This window comes from Myxocyprinus asiaticus, chromosome 29 (assembly GCF_019703515.2).
Source record: "Myxocyprinus asiaticus isolate MX2 ecotype Aquarium Trade chromosome 29, UBuf_Myxa_2, whole genome shotgun sequence".
Taxonomy (NCBI): Eukaryota; Metazoa; Chordata; class Actinopteri; order Cypriniformes; family Catostomidae; genus Myxocyprinus; species Myxocyprinus asiaticus.
Genome location: NC_059372.1, coordinates 6,638,345 through 6,652,778, shown reverse-complemented (window position 1 = coordinate 6,652,778; position 14,434 = coordinate 6,638,345). Strand labels below are relative to the sequence as shown.

Here is a 14,434-nt window from a genome sequence, read left to right as displayed (position 1 = left end):
TAAACTCAATGTACAAATTCAGCATCTAAACAACAAACATGTGATGGAGAGCCAGGCAACCCACAATTTTCCAGGACATTTCCAGGACATGGGTAAAAACACACGAGAGGTCATGATGCATATTGTGGTTATTGAATGGTTATTTTTTTGGAATTCATTACATTCATTTTGAAGTGTGCAGCACATGCAGATTGTATATTTATTTAATTAAATCACAGCCTTTTGCAGTTTAATAATCACACTAGGACATACTGATTATTTTTGCATTCAAACATTCTTTTCATCCTAAATATGTCAAATTATGAGACATTCCTCATTCTATAGCTAATGCCATTTTTACGACCGGATCCAGCGGTTCCGTCCCTGTTTTGCACATTGCAGAAATCATAGGGCCCTACATGTGGTAACTGCGTTATAAGCAGACTCATAAACGGACGTGACAGTTGTGAAAACGGCATTTACCTATAGGCTACATGATGAGGGAAACCATCCAAAACACTCTGAAACCAGCAGACATTGACCTCATGACAGTTTGGCCTGTCATGTGTTCAACAGATCCAATTCATGTTCAATGGAAAATATTTATTGTTAGTACATTGAAAAAGCTTCTGTACCTCTTTGTACTTTTTTAAAGCATAATTCCAAAGTAAAAAAGTGATCTGATAACAAAATAATGTAAAGGGGAAAAATATAGTTATTGGGCTATGTTTTTTTGTTAAAATCGGTATTGGCCAAAATTTTCATATTGGTGCATTCCTAGAAAAAACTATACGAATTTGTGTTTTTAACACCTATCCCAAGTCCCGATCATTACCATGTTTTTGTACAGGTAACAAACACCATGTTAGCCACACAGTCAAACAGTTTTATTATACTGAATTATTTTTCAGGACATTTAGGTATTTTTCTCATTTTCCATGACTTTTCCATGACTGGAAAACTTACTGCAAAATTCCAGGTTTTCCAGGACACGTGGGAACCCTACCGTGTCTCCATCACGGGATTTTAATGTGTCCAAGGACTTCTTTATTGTTTTTACCAATTATTTTCCAATATTTATTGTGCAAATGTTTTTATCTGTCCAATTTCCTGTATTTATTGGTGTTTTAACTCTCATTTATCTTTTGTTCTTATGTATCTATTCAATTATATTTTATTTGAGAATGGGGAGGTGAGGGTTAATTTAATCTAAGATAATGGTACAGTCCAAATAAAAAGGTGGGAAATTTCTCTATTTAACCCAGCCGCCACTAGGGGAGAAAAAGATGGATGATGAGTGTTTGGAACACATGGCCAGGGGTATTTGTTAGCAGGACTAAAAACGGTTCAAGGAACGAAAACGAAAAACGAAAACTGACTAAAGTGATTTTCAATTGTTCCGGAGTAAAAACTTTATTTTAAAATGCTGGTAACCAGTTATAACCGGTTAATTTTGTTTCCGATAATTTTCTCATGAAACAAAAGGCCAAAGGGATTATCACAGTAAATGTTTGGAACTACACCACTTCATGTTGCATGAGAAATTCAACATGTGTTTTGATCCTGAAGGAAACTGCTGCATCACACATTTCTTTGCCTAATTGTCCATTGTGGATGTCATATTCTCTGAATGAAGAGCTTTTTAACGATTATGTATTAATACTACATATACATGCACTGCTAATCCAGATACAAAGAAAACATTATTAGAGGTAAAAGTACATTTCTCAGTTGTTTCCAAGTCTTCAGTGAATTATTGTTCGATATGATGCATTAAAACAGATTTGATGCTGACTGGTTTTGACTCAGAAGCAGATCTGTAAATACAATTATACTCAACTGTTAATTAACTGTATGCTTATGATTTCTATGCTGATAAATTCACCACACAGGGGAAACAAAATCTTATTTTTGCCTATTTTGGTGAGGAAAATGTACTGTCATTTTAAAAAGAACATTATTAACTGTTCTTTTATTTTGTTCTAACCAGTAACCTTTTGGAAAGGAGGCTGTGGAACTTCTGAACCGGAACGAAAAAATACCGTTTTGCTCAGAACGAACCAAAATGAAAAATATTTAGTTTTTAGTCCCCATTTATTAGCAATGCTTGAGCGCAATATCCTCCGGCCTCCATTGTTGAGGGAAGGCAGTAGGTACTGCTTTTAGTACCCAAACCAGGTCTAGTTTTTAGACTGTATTTTTTTTATGTAACCTTGGTTTTACGCTTGCTTTTAAACTGATTTATTTGCTAATTTTGCACCTCTTACGAATTAAAATCATCTTTGGAACCCCATTCCTGCTCCCTGATGTGATCTCTCCTTGTGACCAAGTTGGTCCCTACCACAATGCAACAAAATGTGTAACAAATGTTTAAATAGGCTATAGAAATATTTAAAGGGGCAATCATACATTATGAAATATTTTTACTTCAACAAACATGATAAAAATATACAAATTTAACAAACAGGCTCCTACAGGACCTATCCTGCCCCATAAAGCTTATATTTCTTTAACATAATACTTTTAAAATATTAGCACTTAAATGTTGGATGTGGAATTTTATTTTCATTTTAGGTTTCAACCTTTTGAATATTTGGTATTAAAAATAATGTTTTGTAGCTGACATTAAATTTCAAACAGCGACAGCTCATATTATTATTATATATGCAATTTCATGACATCATATTAGTTGATAGAATGTGGAATTTTTTATCATTTTATAAATATTTTTTAAAAGCTAAAAATTTAATTAAAATGAAATAAAAATGTATGAAATGAAATAAAACATTTTCAAATACTTATACAAAGTTATATATAAATATACTGTGTATAAATATATATATATGTGTGTGTGTGTGTGTGTGTGTGTGTGTATTAAATTTTTTGTATTATTATATGGTAAAACCAAGTCAAAAAACATGAAAAACACTTCTAATTCATCATAGCTCTTCCATACATTTTATCAATCAAACCAAAATTATACAGAACAAAGAAAAACATCTATATATCTATTTATATATATAAAGATTAACAAGGTGAAAACTTCGGAGTCGCGTGGCGCCACGCGAGGTTCGGATGTGTGAATGGCGAGCTCTGCGCACTTTGCTAGTTTTAATACTTTTTGTGTCATAAACCGGTAAGATTAGATACGCCCTGATTCTTAACTGTTCGAGGAAGACAATATGTCAAAGAATTAAAAATCCTCGGGCTCTGGAGACATTAAAAGACATTTACGTGCTCAAGCTGACGCCCCTCCAGAGTCGAGAATTGTTGAATGTATTGGCAATGCTGACGAAGAAGTTGCTGACTTGGAGGATCTTGCTGTAATACGTCAATCGATCACTGCCATGGAGATGAAATTCACTGAGATGGTTACAAGAATGGGGGATGTCGAGAAACGGATCGATTGTCTGGAGTCATCGGAGAGGGAATTAGCTGCTAATCCGCTAGCGACGGGGTGAATTTGGAGTGCGTCTGGGAGAAGCTGGAGAATTTGGAGAACCGTAACCGGCTGAATAACGTCCGAATTGTTGGAATTCCTGAGGATGAAGAAGGTCGGTATATGGTGAAATTCCTGGATGGGCTTCCCGAGTCTGCTCGACATAACAGGCCATAAGCTGGAATTCGAGCGAGCTCAAGGGTTCCGGCTCGGTGATCAGGAAGGCTTTCTTGGAAGAACCCCAGCATTTTCTTGTTCCCAGCTGAAGCTGAAAAATTTGGAAAGATATGGGGTGGACATGTTTTCTTTAGTGCTGGCTCAGGTAAGAGCAGGGGAGTCATTACACTGATAAGTAAGCAGCTACAATTAAAATGTCTCAAACAGATTAAAGATAAATTAGGAAGAGTCATTATTGTTTTAGCAGAAACTCAGGGGCAAAGGTTGATTTTGGCTAATATTTCTGCACCTAATGCTGATGATCAGGGCTTTTTTATAGATCTTGAAGGGATGTTGCAATCCGTTGGCACCCCTCATGATATAATATTGGGAGGAGACTTTAATCTATTGATGGACTAAGTCCTTGATCATAGTGAAGCAAAAGTGTATTAGCCCCCAAGAGCAACATTGTGTAAAAATCTTGGTCTTACAGATATTTGAAGACTTTTGAACTCATTTTTTTCATCAGTCCATAAGATTTATTCTAGAATAGATTTTTTTTATATCTAAGTCCCTCATTTCATCTGTTGTTGATTGCTCAATTTGAAACATCTTAGTCTCAAATCAGGCCCTGGTGAGTTTAGAGATCTTGCCACATACGGAGAAAAAGAAATCATATAGCTGGCACTTTAATGTATCCCTTTTGCAAAATCCTGAATTCCAACAAATGTTAAAGACAGAAATTAATGTTTATATGGAAACCAACTGGTCCTCAGTATCCTCTGTGGGTGTGGCTTGGGGGTCGGATCATACAGTATGCCTCATTCACCAAAAAATCCAAAGCACGAGAACTCATGGAGTTAGAAGGGAATATTAAAAGTGCAGAGGCAGAGCTGAAGCAACGAATGTCGTCTAATGGCCTCAGAGAATTGACCTGACTGAAATACAGATATAATACTACTTTGTCGCAGAAGGTGGAGTTTTGGTATTCAGGGCAAGACAGTCATACTTTGAGTCGGGGGACAAAGCAGGGAAGCTTTTGGCTAGATATATAAAGCAGAGACAGTCTTTTTCTACCATTCCCTCAGTGAAATCTGCTGGTGGTAAAATATTTACCTCAGCCACTGATATTAATAACGCTTTTAAAGAATTCTATCTTGATCTCTATAGTTCCACATCTTCGTCTACTGATGAAGATATTAGAATCTTTGTGGAACCATTAGAACTTCCTAAACTGACGTCTGAGCAAAACAATTCTCTTGATTCTGAGAAAACCTTGGAGGAGCTTAGCGAGGTAATTAAGGCCTTGCCTATAGGCAAGGCTCCTGGGCCAAGCGGCTTTCCCGCTGAATTTTTTAGATCTTATGCTACAGAACTGGCTCCACTTTTGTTAGAAGTTTATACTGAATCATTAAAGAAGGGAAAACTTCCTCCAACCATGACACAAGCCTGGATCAGTCTGATTCTTAAAAAGGACAAAGATCCAAGCGAGTGTAAGAGTTACCGTCCAATTTCCCTGATCCAGCTGGACGTAAAAATATTGTCAAAAATTCTGGCTAACCAATTAAGTAAAGTTATGACATTTCTATGCCTTGCCTCCACAGAATTATTAATTATTTTTCTAAGTTCCCAGGAGTCAATTGGTCTAAATCCGAAGCTTTGGCTCTGACAGCGTACTGCATTTAGTATTTGGTCATTTTATTCCCAGCAAATTTGTCTGATTTAGTTAATTTGGACCCCTTAATAAAAAGGTTTTCGAGCGATGTGGGCAGGTGGGCTTCATTACATTTATCTATGATTGGGAAGGTTGATGTTATTAAACTGAATTGAATTCCAAAATTTAACTACCTGTTACAATCTCTCCATGTAGATGTCCCCCTCTCTTATTTCAAGCAATTTGATAACATAGCAAAGTCCTTCATTTGGAATGGTAAGTGTCCTAGATTACATTTCAATAAGTTACATAGGCCGATTGACAAAGGTGGGCTAGGCCAACCCAAGATATTGCTTTATTATTGTGCATTCGGTCTCAGACATTTGGCTCATTGGTCGCTTCCACCTGAGAGAGCCCTTCCCTGGTTTTGTATTGAACAGGAATTTCTTGCCCCATTTTGCCATTGCAAAGCCTTTCTATTAAACTAACCGGAGTAGTTAAGTCACACCCTGTTATCTCGCATTTGCACTCGGTATGGACAAAGGTCTCCAGAGTGTTTAATTTGGACATTTATTTAAATGTTGCCTTGAGCATATGGCTGAACCCCAAATTATGTATTAATAAGTCCCCTTTCTGCTGGTCAGAGTGGATTGTGAGGGAGGTTAATACACTCGGTGACCTATATGAGAGTGGAGTGTTGAGATCCTTTGAAAATTTGGTTCAACATATTGGGATTCCCAGATCTCAGTTCTATAGGTATTTACAGCTGCGCCACCTTGTCTGTACTATTTTTGGGAGTAGCACACCCCCCTCCTAAAGTGGCAGATACTCTGAGAGAGGTGATTACTGCTTTTGGAAAAGGTCATGAGGCATCAGTGTATTACTCCCTGTTAATTCAGAGTCTGGGGGATGGAGCTTTAACTTCTATCAAGAGATTATGGGAGAAAGATTTAAACTTGGTATTGGAGGAGGGAGTGTGGGCTAGGATTCTAAAAAATGTCAAGTCTGTATCTAGAGATGCAAGGGTGCACCTTATGCAATTCAAGATTTTACATAGATTCTATCGGACCCTCTCTAGATTGTATAGACTTGGTCTTGTATAGGCTTGGCTGGCGATGCCAATCAGAAGATGGAGACACAACCCAAGTGTTTTGGTGGTGTGTTAAGATCCAAGAATTTTGGTTGAAGGTACAGTTTTATGTGTGACGTATTGGGCACTCAAATTTCATTTTGCCCCAGACTCTGTATTTTGGACAATGGGAGGGTCATCAATATGGGGGATAAACACATAAAAAATTGGGTTCTGACTAGTGTTATGATTGGCAGACAGCTTTTTTAAGGGGATGGAAATCAGCTGTAGCGCCCTCATTTCCTGGAGTGGTGTGCGGAGATGGGGAGGATGGCCACTTTCGAGGATATGTCATGTAGAAGGCTGGGGTTTTGGGATTTGTTTGATAGGAAATGGGGCAGTTATTTAGTGTTTTTGGGGGACTCTTGGGGAGGGGCTGTGGAGAGAGAAGTATAGTTTTAATTATGTATGATTATTATATTTTCTTTTTTCTTTTCTTTTTTTTTTGTGTATACTTGTATGTGACCACAGGGGTGTTCGTTAGGGTTCAGGGTGGAGTTGGTGATTGGGGAGGGGTAATAGTGGGGGCTAAACCTTGATTCAATACATATGTTGTGTTTTTCTTTGTTATATATCTACGAATCAATAAAAAAAAAATGTTAACCGGAAAAGAAGGTGAAAATTTCACATTCTTCTTCTTTCAGCTGCTCCCGTTAGGGGTTTACACAGCGGACCATACGTGATCTGCTTATTTGACTTGGCACAGGTTTTACGTCAGATGCCCTGCCTGACGCAACCCCCAGTGGCTAGGGGACTCTCACTCACACTTACGGGGCAATTTAAAGTCTCCAATTCACTTAACCTGCATATTTCTGGACTTGAGGAGTAAACTGGAGCACCCTTGCAAACACACAGAAAGGCCCAGTTGAGCCGGGACTCGAGCCCATGACTTTCTTGTGGTGAAGCGACAGTGCTAACCACTGAGCTACCGTGCCACCCCCTGAAAATGTCCCATTATTTATATAAAAAAGTAGAATTAACGCATTAACGCATGCAATTAATTTAAAAACATGTAACACGTTAATTTTTCTTAATCGCGATTAACGCATTTACCGTTAATACGGCATAAACACTGATGTGAAGGGCGGAAACTTTGTAATGTGTCTACCCGAAATCCTTATACTGACGCACACGTCACAGTGCCAGAGCCCTTCTACCAAGGAGAGCCTATAAGCTTAGCATAAAATAGCATAATGTGGCAGTACAATAGACATTATTTGGGCGGAAATGTCTTCACACGCTAGTTGACCGTTACGCTCTCTCCTATGACAGAGCCACGGAGGTTGTTATCTCAGTGAATTAAATAATCTCTGACAGCACTTCCCTGTGAAAATGATGGAGAAAGGACCTCTTAACACTATTTGATGTACAAAACAAGCCCAGATGTGACTTGTGATAGAAATCAAGTATTTTTCAGCCTTTGTAAGGCATGTTTTAATAACCACAGAAGCACACCAAATCTTAACTAAAAGCGGTGTTCAAAGCGGAGCACGACGCTGGCATTGCCGCTTTAACGCATATCATGAACCCAGCTTCACGACTGTTGTAACAAAGCAGATAGCCACAGTCTACCAGCAAACTAATATTGTGGAGCATAAGAGATTAAGGGATTTAATGCCCATTGCAATGAATATGTAACCTACGTGGAGACTAGGTCTTTCAATTAGTCAAACTCACACTTAGACTTTGGGAAACGTTTTATGCTACTTGAAATGGTGATATTTTATTGCATTGTTTTTTTATTGTGGAAGGCTTTGTTTGGAAAATGTTAATAAAGCATTATATTGCTACATATTGTTTTGTTTTCTTTCCTAAGATGGAAATAAATGAATTTTGCCAAGAAAGGAAGTATATATAGTGTCAAATTTCAGCACTTTTAAAATCTGCGATTAATCGCGAAAAATATTAATCGACTGACAGCACTAAAAAAAGCAAATCAGTCGGATATATATTCAGTCCATCTTGACCAGTATTGCTCAAAATTATTTAGCTGCAGTTTTACAGAAAATCTTTTTTTTTCTGACACAAAAATGTAATTCATAACTTGTACAAATTATTGCATGATTGGTGTCTTAGGCTGTAACTATTTCTTTTTAATAGATTTTTTTTAGATGCAGCTAACATTATTCTAAATAGATATTTATGACACTTTAAAAATAATAATATTATTTTTTTTATTCCTAATTTTTTTATTCCTCAACAATAAACCTGGTTATTATTGGAATTGTTGTTTCACAATAAACTGCTTTTTGGATTTTATTCATTTTGGACACTTGAAGCATCAATGTCTGTGCCAGTCATAGTCATAATAGACTAAAGAATCTTAAAAACTATCTGCCGATTAATCGGTTATTGGCCTTTTCCACCACCTTAGTTACCTTTATTGGCAAAATCCACTATCGGTCGACCTCTAATTTGCTTATTGTCTTTTTCAGTTTTCAGTTGTATAACACTTATGCAATATCAAAATTCTTGTGAGTAAAACCAAAAATGTACTAACCAATGGCGATTCTTCCTCCATAGAGGGTTCACTTGTCAAGAATATCATGTCAAAATGCAATAAATCTTAAAGGTCTTGAAAATAGGTTTCATGCTCTTTATGCAAAAATAATTTCTAATTTTGATTTTGGGGGTTAGGAGCTGGACATGTTCTTGTCAGGTTTAAGTATAAATATTTTATTTGTAAATATACATTAAATATATAGGAGTAAATATTCTATCTACTGACACGAGTCTGTGTGTTTGATAATTGGCTGCATTCATGCAAGTGTTGCTCTCCATGGTGCTGAAGCCTTAGACTGGCAGTGGGTTATAAGTGTGTGTGTGTGTGTGTGTTTGGGCAGGTTTGGGTGGTTTACGAGGAAAAATTTTTAAGTTACAAACTGGTAATTACAAGGGTATTATACTATAAATGTGGTTTACGAGGACATTTCTAGTGTCCCCATAATTAAAATCGCTTAAAAAAACATACTAAACAATGTTGTTTTGAAAATGTAAAAATGCAGAACGTTTTTTTGTGAAGGTTAGGTTTAGGGGTAGGGTTAGCGGATAGAATCTATAGTTCGTAAAGTATAAAAATCATTATGTCTATGGAGAGTTCTCATTAGGATAGCCACACCAACATGTGTGTGAGTGTGTGTGTGTGTGTGTGTGTGTGTGTGTGTGTGTGTGTGTGTGTGTGTGTGTGCTGGACAGGCTGCTGAACTCTCCATCCCTGACTCTTAAAATAGGCCAGTCTGTTTGACTGGCACAGCCACAGATCGAAAACAGAAATGGGTGTATAATTGCAGGCCAGTTACACAATGCCTGCTGTGGATCATTTTGCTATGTATATTGTTAGCTGTAGTTAGTGGTGTAATTTCTGGGGTTTAGGGTTTGACTCAAGGGTACAATGCTGACAGAGAGAAGGGACTAAGGTCTTAGTTCCTATTTGGCTTCTTGATCATATGTAATCCTCAACACACTGGAATTGAGCTCACATATGTAAATGTCAAAGATCAAGTGTGTTTTTCTGTGATGAACAAAATATCTTGCACATCACTTGCCTCGAATGGTTTGAGTGAAAATGCATATGGGTCATTTAAGCATTTACCTGATTGGTGGTCCATGTCTGCTTGTCCATCCATTCTCTGTGGTTCCTTATGTACCACCACTGTATCTCCAGCGAGTAAGACGGTGACCCCGCCCCCCGGAATGAGCACGCCATCTCCACATCCTGTCCGCTCTGTGCCGTGATGTCATGAGGGACCTCTGTGAAGAGAGCTGCGGGACAAGAGAAATTCTTCAATTTTTACATTATATTATTCATATGTTTACTTCATGTTCCTGATGTTATTATGCGTGTTTACATGTTTAATCTTACACCGATTATGCTTAATAAGCCGCCAACGTGTGTGGTGGTCATGTAAACACGTTAAGGCCCCGATATGCTTCTGGAGAACTTCTTTCTCATTCTTCGTTCAGGGGTAAAAATAAGTTCTAAACAGCTGAGCAACGGTATATTATTTGCAAACATTCAGACACCAGCCACACAGCTGTGGGAGGTGTTTAGAGGAGCATTTAAATACACCGATCAGCCACAATGTTAATACCACTTGCCTAATATCTTGTAGGTCCCCCTCGTGCCGCCAAAACTGCTCTGACCCATCGATGCATGGACTCCACAAGGCCTCTGAAGGTGTCCTGTGGTATCTGGCACCAAGACGTTATCAGCAAATCCTTTAAGTCCTGTAAGTTGCGAGGTGGAGCCTCCGTGGATCAGACTTGTGCACACTGGCGTTTTCAAGCATTTTCCAAAAGTTTTTTGTCCACATGGAAATGTATAAAAATGCTTAAATTCCCTTAATGCGCATACGAAAAACTGGCATTCCACGTATGGTCTGAAACGCAATTGTCCTCATGTTCCGTCACTGGACAGCAATTCCGAGTAAACTTCCCGTCGCCTTTGAAGAATTGCAATGTGAAGGTTGTACAAAGTAACATTTATTTTTAAAAACGCTATCAAAGTGAATAGTAGGCACAACAATGCCGCTACAACATGGGCCGCCATCTTGATTGTTTTTGGTTGAATGGATCACATGACTGCGTCACATGACTACAAATACGTTATAGTTTTCAGATATCTCCGCTTTTCCTGTCCACACTACAATGTGAAGACTGCGTTTTCAAATGTATCCACTTGGTAGAGCATTTTCGAAAAGCTCAGTTTTCACTGGACAAAAACGCCATCTCAGTGTGTGGATGGAAGGCCAAAACATGCAAAGATGCGTTTTCAAACAAAAACGTATTAGTGTGGACATGGCCTAAATGTTCTGTTGAACTTGCAAATACCCGTATGTCACATTATGGAAGTAAAGTGGACAAAAATCTAAACTTCTAACATGTTGTATTTAGAATTAGATTTAACTATATGGCTGGGTATCAATAAAGATCGCCCGATTTGATAATCATAATCATAATGATTAAAAAAATCAACCCCAACCAAAGGAGAAAACAAATTTAAAGTAAAAGATTGATCTTGAGATTTTAAGAATAAACATCAGGATTGTTCAAATGAGGGTTGCGATTAATTGGAAAATAAATATTTTTACAAAAAACAAACAATAAAACCCCCCCTCAATTTTCCCGGCTTGTATAGCTAATGCACATGCGTGTTGTCGAGTTAATTGACAGGCAATGTCTGTATCTAAAAGGTAATTGGCTCTTTTACCTTTCTTCAGCTGTTGACTGATTTCTCCCATTCATTTTAATAGAAGTGGCCCGTCTCTGCTAAATAGTCTCTGGTACAACACAATCTTTCCTCTTGATACTATTTTCGTTTTGAGATAGCATTTCGGGAAACACCCAAAAACATCAACCTTTCGGTCTTACATCAGATGTAAAAGTTATCAGACAGTTATCTACCTTGTTGATAGAGTTGTTCTTAAAAGTGTTTGGGCAAAAAACTTGAGTGTACTGTTTCCCAAGACTGGCCCTGTGAGTGAAACAAGCTTATCAACGACTTCAGACAAACACAATTCAATTATCCTTCATGTCAAAGCCTAGAAGATATGACTCCCCCTCAGCTGGCATGAAACCACCTTCCACAGCAAAACCGCAGAAGAGAAGTCCTCAGAATGAGCTCAAATCACTGTGAAGGAATCATTCCTCCAGGAGCAGGAGTCAATGTCTTATCATTCCCTACAGACCCTGCAGGAAGTGTTGCGGACACTTCAAAGAAAACCGTTCAGCGTCCCTGTGCTCTCTCACACCTGACTGTCAAACCCTCAAATTGAGAAAGAGGTGGAGGAGTTTGGCACAAATCATTCACAGGGATTCATGTATCCCTGTGAATGATTTCTTGATTTTTGCAGCTAATTCAAGGACTCGAGGCTTTGAGTGACACAAAACTCAAATCAGCAAACACAGTTTCATAAATACTATTGCTCATATTTAGGGTTAGGGATATGAACTTTGTATTAACTTTGCTGTTGTAGGATCTTATGGGCAGAAGAATTAACAATTTCTACACTGAATGACTTAAATCCAGGATTTACACTGATATTTACTTCCAAGTTATTAAAACTAAGACACAGAGAGGCCCCCGAAATTCCACAACGTCCTAAATTAAAGACTCTGCCTGCTGATGCTAAAAAGTCTACCAAAACCGTGCGTAAGCAGTTAAAGATGCCTGAATAGTGTCCATAAAAGCTGCTTTGATGAGTGTCAACCATCTTGAGAAGAGAGTTCTGTGGAAGACCCCTCCTCATCCAGATTGTAAACCAGAAAAACTTCATGTTAATGGTCATCACATGACTGATACGGCCATCTCAGCAAGGAGACGCTCACCCCTAAAGGGCAGAGGTGATGGTCAGTATAATCCTCACATTCTAAAACTCATCCAAGACAGAGAGACTGAATAGACTCTCACTGGATCTGAACTTTTGAAAACTCTCTTTAGCCAGACCAAAACTAGTGCTTTTCTATCATCTCCAAAGGCACAAAACAACATTTTCTTGGGTTTTTACAACGCATATACATATATTATGAACTATAACACTATAACAAGACATTGTATCATCATTCTACACTTTTGAATGCATGTAACCTAATTTTAATATGCTAAGATGCATCACATGATGCCTAACTGTGGTTAGAATCATAGAATGCATTATTCTGACCTTGTGCATACATGATGCTCAATTATACAATGTATAATAATGTATATTTAAATGTTAATGTGTTGTGAAGTAACCATAAAGAGAAAGTATGTCATGTTTCATATGTAAATGCTTGCCTGTTTATGTAGAGAATGTTTATGTTAACAGATGTCATGTCTCATGACCGATTTCATTATATAAAAGTCAGGATAAAAGTATGACCAATTTTGAGTGGGAAACAAAAACCTAAAGAACAAAGACTCATTAATCACCTTCAGAAGGAAGGATGATCACATGAAGAGAGATGATCACATGGTTTTTATGTTGTAGATTAGAAATAAAGTCTTGTTTGTATTCAAAGAGAACTTGACTATGGTATATTTTGATAAATAATTTCGTCAATTGATTCTTACAGGTCTACGCTCTGAGCTCAAACAATATTTCAATATACGTGATATTATTGTCGATGGCCATGAGAATAGTATTACTCTAAAGAGTTAACAGATGCCTCATACTCAGCATAGCCGAGTGATCAGATGTACACTAATTCTTTCAATGTTCCCTAAATTAATCATAATTCCCTTCTTGAGCTAAAATCCCTTACATATATAAACTGTGAGCAGATACAATGAGCCTGTTGTATTACATATTTAATGGTGGAGAATGTTTATTCAGATTTCTAATCTGATCATTTGTCATTTATCCTTCATATAATGGTGGTCGAACATGGCCAAGATTCCTAAACCAATTCCATTATACAAATCTTACATATCATTGGTGATGAATGCTGGCAGTTTTAAATATACCCTGCATCAAAGTCACTAATTTCCTACACATTAATGAGGGAGATACATGGGCAGTTTAATCCACACCGTGTGCATTTATACTACCAAAATTTCCTACACTGTGCACAACATAAATTATACCTCAAATCATGCAGCTTGTTGTGGAGTTGCTACGTTCCTAAGCAATCACATTTTCACCTGGCAGATGATAAAAAAAATCCTTTAGACTTACATCGAGGGAGGGACTTGAGCCATATTTAGAAACTAGAATATCATGAGACTTTTTAACTTGGGTCAGCAATCAAACACATAGCAACCACCCAGAACACCCTAGTAAGCACCTAGCAACACCCCAGCACCCTTAGAGCAACCACCCTGAGGCATATCTCCTTGCAACCATGCAGAACACACTAGCAACTACCAAGTACACCCTAGCAACCACCTATCAGCACCAAGCAATCACCCAGAATACCCCAGCAACCACACAACAACATGCCCCAACCACATCTCCTAGCAACCCCCCCACAACATCCTAGAAACCACCTAGCAATGCCTTAGCAATCACCCAAAACATCCCAGTAAATACCTAGCAATGCACTAGCAACCACCCACAACACCCTAGTAACAACATAGCAATCCCCTAGCAACCCCCAC

The 14,434-nt window shown here is 37.9% G+C and overlaps 1 protein-coding gene across 1 annotated transcript in view; it reads right to left on the bottom strand.

The window, feature by feature from the left end:
• LOC127419648 (V-set and transmembrane domain-containing protein 2-like protein) overlaps positions 1-14,434 on the bottom strand; it is a 66,185-nt gene that overhangs the window by 8,135 nt on the left and 43,616 nt on the right. The window contains exon 2 of the mRNA XM_051661219.1: positions 9,950-10,119. Coding sequence (XP_051517179.1) covers positions 9,950-10,119 — 170 coding nt within the window. The remainder of the gene's footprint in view (positions 1-9,949; positions 10,120-14,434) is intronic.